The 13,627-nt window shown below is 39.0% G+C and overlaps 1 protein-coding gene across 1 annotated transcript in view; it reads left to right on the forward strand.

The window, feature by feature from the left end:
* The window catches only part of agps (alkylglycerone phosphate synthase), a 40,920-nt gene extending 28,942 nt beyond the window's left edge, over nt 1-11,978 (forward strand). Inside the window, exons 15-20 of the mRNA XM_053627065.1 lie at nt 450-519; nt 613-674; nt 1,814-1,903; nt 4,307-4,406; nt 4,625-4,682; nt 8,380-11,978. Coding sequence (XP_053483040.1) covers nt 450-519; nt 613-674; nt 1,814-1,903; nt 4,307-4,406; nt 4,625-4,682; nt 8,380-8,501 — 502 coding nt within the window. The 3' untranslated portion in view covers nt 8,502-11,978. The remainder of the gene's footprint in view (nt 1-449; nt 520-612; nt 675-1,813; nt 1,904-4,306; nt 4,407-4,624; nt 4,683-8,379) is intronic.
* Nucleotides 11,979-13,627: the final 1,649 nt, after the last annotated feature.

Here is a 13,627-nt window from a genome sequence, read left to right on the forward strand (position 1 = left end):
CTGTTGTTTTTTCACATTCATCATGGCCTTTTCACTGAAGGAGTGATGGATTTGATTGCTACTTGAGCAGAAGGTGTGTCGGGATATTGTGGGGGGGGGGATATGGGGAGATTGATCCATGAATTCAGTCATAATGAGGTTGCTTTGATTAGTTTGGGTAGCAGATATTTAATGAAATGATGATTTTGACTGATACTACTGAACATATTTAGAACTGCTGGTTGCTTAGCTAGCGTGTGTGTGTAAGTTTGATGTATGGGTGACTAATGGAGCAGGTGCGAGTGAGAATGTGATACAAAATCTCAATTGTATCACCTTTGTGATACAAAGGGCCATTTGTTTTGTTTATAAAAACATTTAATTCATTTTCACACATTGTTATTGAGCAGATGAAAATGTCTATTCAGTGCTGTGTGTATTTGAATGTTCTGTGTGTGTTTGTTTTTTAGGGGCCTGGCAGCAGGAGAGGATAACGGACAGAGAGGATACATGCTCACCTTTGTCATTGCTTACCTGCGGGTGTGTTTGCCTCGCACACTGCTTTCAGCTAGTAGACTGTTAGAAGTGCAGAGTGTGAGATGAATGTGTTGACTGATGTCTGTCTTTGTGTAGGATTTGGGGATGGATTATTACGTGATAGGCGAGTCGTTTGAGACGTCAGTGCCTTGGGACAGGTAAGAGCTGCTTTTCCCTGCTCTCCGTCACATACCTGACTATTCTTGTACAAGTGATACTTACATTTACATTTATTCATTTAGCAGACGCTTTTATCCAAAGCGACTTACAAATGAGAAAATACAAGCATACTTATGTTTCTGAGACAGTTGTACTTCCCTTTGTTTCTTTCTCACCTATCAAACTCATAAGTCTTGCTTAGTCACAAATTCAAGTCCCCCTTAAAAGCCTCTCTACCAAAAATAATGCGCATTTTATGAAATGTGAATGCTCAGTGATGTAAACTTCTACAGCTGTGGCACCTCTTGCCTTCCACATCTGCCTGATTTATCCTGATGCATCTTCTGCTTGGAGCTTTTGCACTTGTCACTCACCTTCTGCTGCTGTGGCTGGTTTAAGCCCTGTTCATTCCTGACACTCAGTTGGATAGAGTTGTAGAATAGTAATTATTTACAATCCCACTATCTGGTGTAACCCAGAAGAGGATTATTTCCCCTTTTGAGTCCGGACTGGACTGAATTAAAAGCTAAATACATATTAGAGACCTAGATAGAAATAGCCACCTCTCCAGTGGTTCTTACACTTGTATACTTGTCTGGCTACTAAACTGACCCCCCCGCCACCTCCCCCTTATGTGTTTAGTTTACTTCAACTTCAAATAAATGATAATAATTAACGATTCCATGAGTAACTGTAGACAATACGTACAGATACATCAGGTGCTCCTGTGAGTTCAGTTGGGGAATTTTTTATTTTTATTTTTTTATTTTTATAAAAAAATAATAAATGCACAGCTCTGCATTCACATTATGTCTGCATTATTTTGAGGTATATTTACATTTCATTCATAGCCAACCAGTCATTTTATAGTGCAGAGAGCAAGCACTGCTCAGGAAGGCTGCGGAATGGAGGAATTAATGAACTGGATGTCTATTCCTTCAACTTCAGACATGGTCTTAGACACGCCTTTATTTCACGGCCACATTTATGTTGGTCAGTTTATGTCCACACTGTCCTATAAACTACACACCTTAACCGTGAAGTACTTTTCTGCAATGTTTCAGGGTTTTGAATCTTGTATGTGCAAGATGTTTATTAATGGTGTGTTTTCTTGTGCGTGTGTGTGTGTGTGTTGCAGAGTTTTGGACCTGTGCAGAAATGTAAAGGAGAGGATAGTGAGAGAGTGTAAAGAGAGAGGAGTGCAGTTTCCCCCGCTGTCTACATGCAGGTACAATTCAATCATCCACTGATCATGTCACTGATCTCTTCTCTCAGACTGTAGATTCTCCGTTCGCCTACACTATCACCTCTGAGGCAGATGATTGTCCAAGGCTTTTGTTTAACCCAGTCAGTAAATATGCTATTACTTTGCTGTTCAAAATTGTTTGTGGATTTAAAAAAAAAAAAAAAAAATTGCATAATCTCTATCCTCCACATCTGTAGCATATGTGCGATTACCTCAAACCAGATAATTCAACATGTTTGGAAAAGAAAAATCTTTTTAGTCGAAACTCAGTTGTAATGGAAGTTTAAGGGTAGCTGTTGATCTCCACCAACAAACATTTAAAATGCATGATTTTATAACATTTTCAATTACACTCTAGGGCTTAATCTAAAGCCGGGATTATGCTGTATGAGTTTGCGGTTGTAGACAGTAATCTCACATCGTAAAAGAATTCTTTGGTTGTAAGTCGAGAAAACGTCGGTCAATTTAAAGCCGTTGCAACAAAAGACAGCCAACATGGACATTCTGGCAGTGTCGGAAATGCATCTTAGTGTGACCACTGTTATTTTGCTTGTCTAAAATCCTTCAATAAAAGCAGGTCTGTCATTAGATGATTTTCAACATGTAAATCTGACATGGAGAACATTCTTTATTGCATAGCCAAGATTTTATTGTGATCATCTCGTAGAGTGTGACCAAGCCACCATAATCACACAGTCTGAAACTGTCCTTATATCGTTTAATCCAGCTTTCCAACACCGGAGAAGTGTTGTAGAATTCATTCCAGTCGCATCCTCTTTCCTGAAAGTTTTGTGTCGTCCATCAGTGATCAGACCCACACAACTGTAATGGAAATACATAATCACATATTCTTTCCTGTGAGAAAGTAGTACCATCTCTGAAAGGTCGTAATATATATTTAGGGCTTAATTTACAGAGATCTTTAAACTGAAGAATTCATAATCGTGCCGTACAAAAATGTGTTTAACTGAAATGTTTATAGACGCTCATATTAGATAGAAATGAAGGTGAAAAACACTGGAGTGTTCTTTCAAACGTGCTGTACAGGTTTTTAAAGGAAATAGTTACATAGTTAAAAGGGCGCTTGGTTGACTGCTAGCCTGCAAGCTTGAAACTCTTTAAAGCCAGCTCCGTTCACCTTCACAATGACCCTGCCAAACAGTGAAAAAGAATGGAGAACTAAGGGGAGAGATGGGAATGGGAGTGAGAGACATAAAGAAAGGGCAGAAAGAAACAGCGAGAGAATGAATGGGGGGGGTGAAGGAGAGATTAGGTTTGAAACGTGATTATGCCTCGGCCATTCATTTCCTGTTGGTTGCTGTGCAGCTGTGTGTGACGTGATTGATGTGGCCATTTAACCTCTGGAAAGGGCAGTGCCCCAATTGACAAAACACACACACACACACAGTCGTCCATAACATGCTTTGAACATGAGACATGTAGCCAATTCATAACACGATTCTTTTACACATTGATTGCTTAGAAGTCAGAGCCACCTACACACTAAAGAGCACAGCATCTACATGAGTGTCAGAACAGAGCGAGGATGAGCGTCTCTTCTGGGTTAGAAATTCACATCTGAATGACCACAGTGCACCATAATATAGTCCCTAGAACACAGTCTGTCGTCACTGATTCTGTATGAACATTCAGCAGAAACTACAATAGGAACAGTGGAAATAGAATTAGCAGTGTGTAATGTGTGTGTGCAGATCACTGATAATCACATTAACAGGTTATTCTTTAATAGTCTGATACACATTATGTGTCTGCAGTCCAGATGGTCGCAAGGTGGGAGGCCGATTCTGTATTGCTGGACTGAAAGTGCTGCATTAATGTGTCTGATGGGTATTTAATATCACATGAATAGGATGAAATTGAAAGTGACAAGGACCAGCCCCCAAACACACACACACACACACACACACACACTCAAAAACTTCTCACCCGCAGAGCTGCATGATGAATCTGAATGGATCCTGTGACTCATGATTTTAAAACCTAAAAATGCTACAAGAATATTTTACTCAAGCAAAATGCTTCAGGAGGCGTGTGGTTGTGGTTTCAGTGCCATTTAGCATAAGTGTCATTTATTTTTATTGCTTGTTGTGTACTTATTAAATCATTGAGCTTCTCACAAACCAGTAGAATGTAATTATTTCATATTGAATCACTTCAAAAATCAATTTATTTATTTGTATTGAATAACTTCTTCCTTCTTTTCTTTCTTCCCATCCTTCTCTTGTCTTGTTTTTTCTTTCTTTCTATAAATTCTTTCTTTCCTGTCTGTCCTTTATTTGTTCCTTTCCTTTTTTCCCCTCATTGCTTTCCTTTTCTTTTCTTTTTTCTTGTTTCATTTTTCCCCCTATTCTTTCTCACCCTCAGGGTAACACAGACCTATGACGTTGGTGCCTGTGTGTATTTCTACTTTGCCTTCAACTATAGAGGTCTCAGCGATCCAATACATGTCTATGAGCAAGTGGAGGTAATAAGACACCAGTGGATATATAATTCATTGCTTTTTTGTTTTGTTTTGTTTCTTTTATGTTAAAGAATATTTCAATGCTTTGCAGTATTTTTAACGTAATAGGTACTCTGTTCAGACTAGTTTGTCTGAATAGTCCTTGATGACAGGATGGAAACCTTTGCTCCACTGGTCCAGAACAGAAATGATCCGTGAACTTTTATGTCCATTTTGTATAGCACACAGCCCGAGAGGAGATTCTAGCCAATGGGGGAAGCCTGAGTCACCATCACGGAGGTAATATTTACACACACCCTCAGTCAAATCTCTCATACCTCGCTGAACTTTGTAATGTGTTCAGTTCAAGAAGTTTTCTACAGATGGGGAAAGTTAAGGATTCGAACCAGACGGTATGATTCTGTTAATGTAAGAAGAATGAAAGCATTCGATTATTTAGATTTTTAGTTCATTCGATTTTACTATTGCAACAGTGAGACGCATGTTAAAATAGATTTTGGTGAACATTTCTGCTGTTTCCTGAGAACAAAACTGAAAGGAAACACAGTGGGCTTCCTCAGTGAGTCTCGTAAAGCTTTGGGATGTAGCTGAAACTGTGGCTTTATCTATGTTACTATCTACCTGCTGTTAGCCATACATCACTAAACACATTAATCACGACCATCACACACGCATACACAACACACTCGCACTCAGGCTGCCTCCCTGATATCAAACTCATGCACCCCCCCTCACCCCCCACCCCCGACCCCCATGGGCATTTGGTGGACGGGGCGTAGAGGGGGTTTGGGCTGGGTGACAAATAAAAATATGGCTAATAAAAATCTTCTGGTGATGTCGGGGAAATGGAATGCCTGACCCAAAGAGGAGAAAGAGGATGAGGGGGCATGAAAGTGCTGAAACAGGGAAAGGCGCTATGAAGAGAGGAGAATTTGGATGTGTGTGGTTGTGGTTGTGTGTGTGTGAACTGTTCTGTGTAATTGTGATTAATAGCAGTAGCACAGTGCTATCTGGCTGCCGACAGCCTGCTTTGTCTGCCCACAATCACAGCATGACAAATGGTGTGTGTATGAGAGAGAGAGAGAGAGTGAAAGAGGCAAAGAAAACAGATGTAGTCTGGACCAGCGAGGTGGGAGGGCACATAGTGGAAATACACACTTTACCAACCTGTGTTTACCGCAGGTCAGACCAATGAATACAGACACGCAAATATTTGTAAATCGCATCCCATAAGCATGAATGAAATCTGTGTCACTGTGGAAATGTCACTGTGCTAAGCCAGAGATATACACAGAGTTTTTAAAATGGAATGAGAAGTGTTGATTTAATTAGATATTGCAGCAGCTGGCCTGATCACACTTCTTCTTAACATATTTATTCTATACAAACCCCTTTTGCAAGAACATGGCTAGTTGCCAGGTTTCTGCCTGCACCAATATCCAAAATGGTACCATACTCCAAGTACATCGAGTGTTTTATATTGTTTGGCTACATTATTTGTAAACTAACCTATTGCAGTGCATTGTGGGAGTTCAGGAGTGCACTTGACATTCCACACTATGCTTCTGTGCACTATATAACGAAATGGGTGTGGTTTCAGGCATAGATTTTGTTTGTTTAGCCCCCATTGCAGCAATGCTTGTCTGTTATCGTTTAAATGCGGCCCTCAGACATTTAGCCTGATTTTCTTTTATTAGAAAAAGTAGAGATGAAATTAGAACAGATCGTGCTGGAGAAGTGGTTTCTTCCTCATATCGTCTCGGGGAGATTTTCCTTGCCACCGTCACCTCTGGCTTGCTCAAAATACATGTATACGTTTAAAATTTATATCCTGAATTTATATATTTATGTAAAGCTGCTTTGTGACAATGCCCATTGTTAAAAGCGCTATACAAGAAAGGTGTGCAAATAACACCACAAATCGAATTTATTTTTTCTTATACAAACACATGCACATGCACGTAAACAGAGTGAGTTCTGAGCTCTTACTGAGCACATTGTGATTTTTCAGCCTGAGGGAATGCATTCTCTGTTCAGTGCCTCTCTCTCTCTTTCTGACGGTGCAGTTTTGTTTGTCCCAGCTGTGCGGTCATAGCTGTGCGAGATAGATAGTGACAAGAGAGAGAGGGAGAGAGAGAGAGAATGGGGAGAAATTGACATGATAGATGTGTAAATTATCTCTGTGATGGAGGCAATGATGCAGCCCCACCACCTTCTGTTTCTCCTTCTCTCCCTGAGGAACGCGGGATAGTGACGATAAGTGGAGGATGGCAAGGCGGGTGGCGGTGGGGGGATGAGGCTGAGCGAGATGGACTGAGCGAGAGAGGAGGAAGTAGATAAACCAGGTTACTTTGTTTCTTGTTGGACACTACTGATTGGTTGGCAGGGACAGCAGGCTGTACTATTGTACAAGGCACCATTTTGCATTTGCATGTGTATGAGAGTCTGGCTTGTGGTGCTGCCAGCCACATTGTCCTCAACTGCTCCTCTGCCAAATATTAGCCTCCATCTGACCAGATGAAACCGTGCTGTGCTGGTCATGTGTGCATGTGTGTTTGTGAATGTGCAACGTGTATATCTGGTGATGTGGCGATCACACTACCTTAAAATAATTAGTTACTAATCTCTGCTTTAATGTATATTATGCACTGCTCAATGTTTAAGGCAGCTACACTACACTCAGAGCAAACGTATACTAAAATAAACTCGAACTAAATAAAATAGATGTGATCTTTTTTTTTTTCTTTTTTTTTTTTTTTTTTTTTAAGTTTTACTTCAGTGTGGAAAACAGCAGCTGTGTGTCTGTTGCAGTGATGTTACTTGATGTGAAACATGTATTTATGCTTTTCCCCCCTCTAAAGCTGCACAAATTACAAGTTTCTCACCAAAATATTAATTTAAAAAAATAACATAATATAACTGAAATTTAAAACCAACATAAAACTAAAAAGGATAGAATATAAGTCCAATTAAACTGAAAATAATGTAAAAGTTAAAAACTATAGCCATACTTGTACTCAGGACTCACTATGGCTGAACAATACACATAACAGTGATATCAGGGGGAAAGCAATGGTTTTGCTTCTAATAAACATTCTGACTAATTGTACTAGTGTACATGGGGTTGGGTGAAGAAAAGAAATGTAGTTAGATCTATCTTTAAGCCTCATATAGTATTGTATATTTCTGTTTTGTTACATAAATCTCTCAATTCATAATGATATCATCACAGTGTGAGTACTGTGCATCCCTCCTGTTCATGAAGGGTACTGACATGCAGATTTTCTGGGGTTAAAAACTGGATTAAATCCAGTGGATTAAATCAGTGGAATCTGCGTTGTGACAAGCCCATAGCAGGGAGGTAACAGGATTGTTAGGGCCCTGTGTGTCTCTGAACATGTGCCAGATAAGCTTTACAGAAATGACTGTTACCCTAACAGTAATGTTAAGAGAGGAAGTTGGGCAGAGAAGGGCTTTATAGAAAAAGAGAAAATGATACTGATAAAAGGGGCATGAATGTAAATGAGGGAGAAACTGACAGGCTTCATGGAATCAGACAGACATGAGGAGAAGAGAGAAAGGGAATGAGGGAGGTAGGCAGAGCGTAGAGAGCTTCCCTCCATAGGGAACACTGGCAGCTTAATGAGTTTGATAGTCTGCTGCTCTCCATAAATCACACCATGCAAAACATCTCCCAGTGTTTCAGGAGTGTTCCACCAGCGTTCCAGCCCCCCATAAACACATCCATCACCCCCTGCTTACTCTCTCACTCACGCAAGATTGATGTGCTCGCAACCGTCTGCCACATTCACCCTCTCTCTCTCTCTCTCTCTCTCTCTCTCTCTCTCTCTCTCTCTCTCTCTCTCTGTCTGTCTGTCTGTCTGTCTCTCTCTCTCTGTCTGTCTCTCTCCCTCTCTCTCTCTCTCTCTCTCTCTCTCTCTCTTTCTCTTTTTTTTTATCTCTTTATCTCTCCCAGTGGGCAAGCTGCGGAAGGAGTGGATGAGGGAGACTGTCTCCAGCGTGGGGCTGGGCATGCTCAAGTCCATAAAGGATTATGTGGACCCCAACAACATATTTGGCAACAGAAACCTCCTGTAACACCACTTTGAAAAACCTATTATTTTTGTTTGTTTGTTTTTTTGTTTTTTTTTCTAATCACATATAGTCCTATTGGAATTAAGGCATACTACATGCTAATTTCTATGTATGCAAGACAAGCAGTGATTTATTTTCAGCTTTTGATCAACATCTAATTCTATTCCAATACCTTACCACAAAACTCAGCACAAGACTCAACACTTCCCGCCCTCTCTGTCCCCTCCCACCCCCCTCTTCCTCTGTCCATTTCCGTCTACACCCCCCTTCTTCACATTTCAGTTATACTGCTGTGAGAAAGGTGAAAGTTCAGGCATGATGTCTGACGAGTCCGATTCTTTTATTGCATTTTTTTCCCTTCTTCTTTCTTCACAAATCCATCGACTGCCAATGAGAAGTTGCCTTCACAGAAAGTTAGGTCAAGAAAATTGACTATGAAACACTGATTATATAAAGATGATGTTTGTTTACCCACTTCCCTGTTGAACTCATTTTTCATTTCTTGCTGATCTTGCCAACTTTGGCTTGATCTAACTTTTGATATATTAAATAAAAGTATGTTCCTGTGTAGTTTGTGGGTGTAACACAACTTGCGTGTTGACTGCATTGTGCTTTTAAAAGCAGTGTGCCTTCTCTTTCTGTCTCTGAGTGGGTGTTGGCCTTCCTTTACCTCACTCCTCCTTTCTTTTCTTTTTTTCTTTTTTTTTCTTTTTTTTATTAAAAAAAAAAAAGAGTGACTGCATTTAAACGTCTGCTGTCTCTTCACACAGCTTCTTTGTATCTCTGCAGTTCTGTACATCTCCCTTTTGCCTTTTCTAACCGTCTATTTTTTTTTGCCAGGGTCTTTGTGAACGCTTGGATGTTTTATCTATAGCCCCTTCTGATATTTTGAAATGTTTGTATAGGTGTCTCTGTTCAGTGTGAACTATAGGAAACACGTCCATTCATAGGAGTTCCACTTTGCTCCTGCAGACTAAGAGAACTTGCTCTAGCATGGTGAATGCGTCTAAGCTCCTGACTCATTCCTTTCTGTGCAGTAAGCTTTATCATGGTGTCCTTGGAGAGACCGGTTTAGTTTGATTTTTTTTTTTTGTGTTTCATAATGAAGATGTGAGACCCCTGTCCTCCTACCAAAGACTTTCAGCCTTTCAGTCCTTTTGGCTATATGCATTCATACACCTGTAAATTATGAATATATGTCATATATCACATGCATATATTTGTTTATAAATGAAGAGTCTAAGAGTCACCATGATAATTTGTAATTTTTAAGTCTTGTTTTCAAAACAACATATGCAAAACGTATAATGATCTGTAAATATTAGGGATTTAATCACTTCATCTAGTACTAATGTTTTGTCCAAGCTCACAAAGAAGCCTGGTTATGGATGTTAATTAGACACTTGTGGGTTTTTAGCTTCTGTGTGAAAAGGTGTCTGTGTGTTTGTATGAATTTATCCAGATTTCCTAAATGTCTGTAAGGGTCACGTCTTGTGTTCTTGTTACTTATGATTTGCCTTCTCAATCAAAATTTATTTCTGTGCTGATTTGGCCTATGCTTTCTCTTTTCTTAGCCTTTCTCACCCTTAAAGGAAAACTCCAGTGTTTTTCAACATAATGTCTGTCTACTAAGTGTGTAGCATATTTACACAAACAAGAATTTCAACACACTTGTATAGAGAAAAGAATGGAAAAAACCCATTTATTCAAAACTCAAAAAAAAAAAAAAAAAAGTCCAAGGGCAGGTGTTCAAATAATTGTTGTCCATACATAAACTAAAATATGTGAATATCCAGTCATGTGAAAAAATATGTGCACCCCATGGAAATTGTTGCCCTTTTTTTTTTTTTTTTTTTTGTGACATATTTGGACATTTGATCCTCTTTGAAACAGTGCCTATTAATAAAGTTGATCAACAAAACCACAAGGCAAAGGAGCTTTTTCAAGCATTTATTCAACAGAAATATCACTAGATGTGATGATATTCTTTGGAAAAAGTAAATACAACCTTGGCCTGAGAAGCTACTATTGCCCCCTATTGAAGCAGAAATAACTTCTTGTAGGCGTTTTGCATAATTGTCCACCATGCAATATTCTTTCAGTTGCTAGATGGTTTTCTTGCATGTACTGCCTGTTTCAAATCCCCTTGCAACATTTCAATGGTATTCAAATCCAAGCTTTGATTAGGCCTTTCCATAATCCTCCATTTCTTCTTTTTGAGCCATTCCTTGGTGGATTTGCTAGTGTGCTTAGGATCCGTGTCTTGTTTTTCGGTTCAACTTCAACTTTCGGACAGATGGACTCTCATTATCTTCAAGCACTCTTTGATATGATTCAGAATTCATAGTTGAATAAATGAATGCAAGCTGTCCAGTTGCTGAAGCAGCGAAAAAAACCCAAGTCATAACATTTCCACCACTATAATTTACAGTTGGTATGAGGTGCTTCTCCTGAAAAGCTGTCTTTGGTCAGCGCCAAACATATCTGCTGTTACTGTGGCCAAACAACTCTATCTTTGATTCATCTGTCCAGAGGACATTATTTCAGAAGGCCTGGTGTTTGCCTATATGCTCACTGGCAAACTGTATTATTGCAAAGGCTTTTTCCTGGCACGCCTCCCATGCAGGTCAAATCTCTTTCTGATTGTAGAAGCATGCACTTTGACACCAACAGTTGCAAGACTTATTGGCAGATCCTGTAATGAAATTTTGGAGTTCTTGGAGACTCCTTTTTGCATCAGACGGTCTGCTCTTGGGCTGAATTTACTGGGACGGCCAGTCTTAGACAAATTGGCAGTCGTTTGAAATCTGCCAATTTATTTGCTTAGTATTCAAATACTTTGTAGATTGTAGAATGATGTATTTCAAATAATTTGGAGATCTTTTTAAATCCCTTGCCAGACTCACAGGCATCTACAACCGTTTTTTTTGTTGTTTGTTTTTTTTTTTTTTTTTTTTTTTTGAAGGTCTTATAGAACTCTTTAGATCTTGGCATGATGACACACACACACACCTCAATAGCAAAGGAAACACCAGACACTAGATATGAGAGGGGTATAAATAAGACTGGTTCTAATCACTGGCACCCAATCTTGAACACCTGATTCTAATTTTATGGATTTGAAGGTGTGATAAATGTAAGGGTGTACTTAATATTTCCATGTGAATTTTCTGTTTTTTCGTTTATTCAAATTACTACAAAATGTAAATTTTAGGTGTCAGTTGACAGCATCACCTTTATGATGTTTCAAAGAGGATCAAATGTTTGCTTGTCCAAATGTGTCCCAAAAAACCCCAACAATTTCTATGGGGTGTGCGTAATTTTTCACATGACTGTATAGCACAACTTCTCTTTTAAGAAAAGAACAGATGTTTTTGTAGTGCTCCTACGCAATCAAACCAAGACCTTTATGTAAGTGACAGTTTTTCCCTTTTAAACAATAGTCCTATCTCTGGAACAATAATTCTACAGAATTAGAGCTTAGTATTCAAATACTTGTGACTGAACATTTTATTTAAAAAAATAAATCAATCAAATCTAAAATATTTGTAGTGCCCTAACTAGGGTCGCACTGTTCTCACTGGTTCAATGCCAATAGCAGTTTTGATATCAGCGGATACCTGATACTGATGCAATGCTGCTATCTTTGTAGTAAGTGACATGACTTTGTCATCAAGTTAAGCAAGACATTGACATGATGACATGCTTAAGGACATGTCCACATGAAGGACCAATGTTTTCAGTCAATGTACCGTGTGCACAGCAATAAATACTTCAGTGGATTGGATTTGAAAATATGTAAAATCCGATACAATACTGAATCAGTATTTGAGGCCGATATCTGCACCAAAACTGATCGGTTTGGAGTTTTGAGTTCAGTATCAGTACATTTCAACACCTAACGTTAGATGTCTCTTACATGTGCGATTTGAGTAAGGAGGTATTCAGTTCTGTTCTCAATGAAGGGAAAAAGTTCAAACTTTGTGGTAATCACAAGTATACTACAAATGTGGAAGATAGAAATTTAGATCGAAAAAAAATGCTTGAGTATTCCTTTAAGCTGAACCTAAGCCTTCCTAGTATACTGCTGTATGGTGCTAGAGTAAAAATGCAAAGTTACTGATGTCAAATTCCTCATTTTATTATTTTTTTTTTTGTATAATCTCTGCCTTTATACCATTCTACTGGTCCAAGCAACCATCCTGTGATGATTTATTTCTATGCATCTTTTTCCCCATATAGATGTCACCGAAACTATTTACAACACCTGAGTGCTTAGTCTCTCATGCACTTCTCCGTGAAAAAAAGTTTAATGGAAGTTGTTGTAAATACTTACCGAAACCAGTCTGGCTTTTCTTTGTGAAATATGGAATGAAGAAAATGTTGGGGCTTATTTGCTCCCTGTGAACATTTTCTGAACATTCATAGCAGCCTGATCCTGCCATTTCACTACCTGCAAATGTCCTGGATGCTCCTTTGGTCATTCCCTAGTTTAATTGGTAACATGTTTAACCTTGGCATTCATTTTGTTAGTGCTGTTTGTGCAATAAATGAACATTTAAAGCATGTTTGTCCATTATGTGTTTTCAGTTTAAAACACACACACACACACCCTGGATACCATTGGGTAACATTTTGTTCTTGTTTTATGGATCATGAAGTGTGAAGTCTAACAGAAGGGTGTCCAATCTATCCACAAAAGGCCGGTGTGGGTGCAGGTTTTCATTCCAATAAAGCAGGAGCCACACCTGATTCCACCTGTTTAATTACTTGAGCTTGGCTTTCAATAGCATCAAGTGTGCCTTCTGCTTGATTAGAATGAAAATCTATACCCACACTGGCCCTTTCCTGATGAGATTGGATGCCCCATTTCGAACAGCTTTACCCTTCTGACCCATACAAGGTTAGGGCAATGTAAGAAGTACTCAGTAATGTTCTGGTCCCTTCTTACAGGCTCAGTTTTCTCCTAAAACTGTGAACAGAAACACATGTACACAGTCACCTCAGATAGTAATGACCTTATTTATTTGGTGATCATCACTATTCTTCTTCTCTTTTATTTTTTTATTACATATGTTACATAGATATGGTACATGGAAGGAAGGACTAGTTTGTCACCTGATTTGAAG

The sequence above is a fragment of the Ictalurus furcatus genome, chromosome 6 (assembly GCF_023375685.1).
Source record: "Ictalurus furcatus strain D&B chromosome 6, Billie_1.0, whole genome shotgun sequence".
In the NCBI taxonomy this organism is placed as follows: Eukaryota; Metazoa; Chordata; class Actinopteri; order Siluriformes; family Ictaluridae; genus Ictalurus; species Ictalurus furcatus.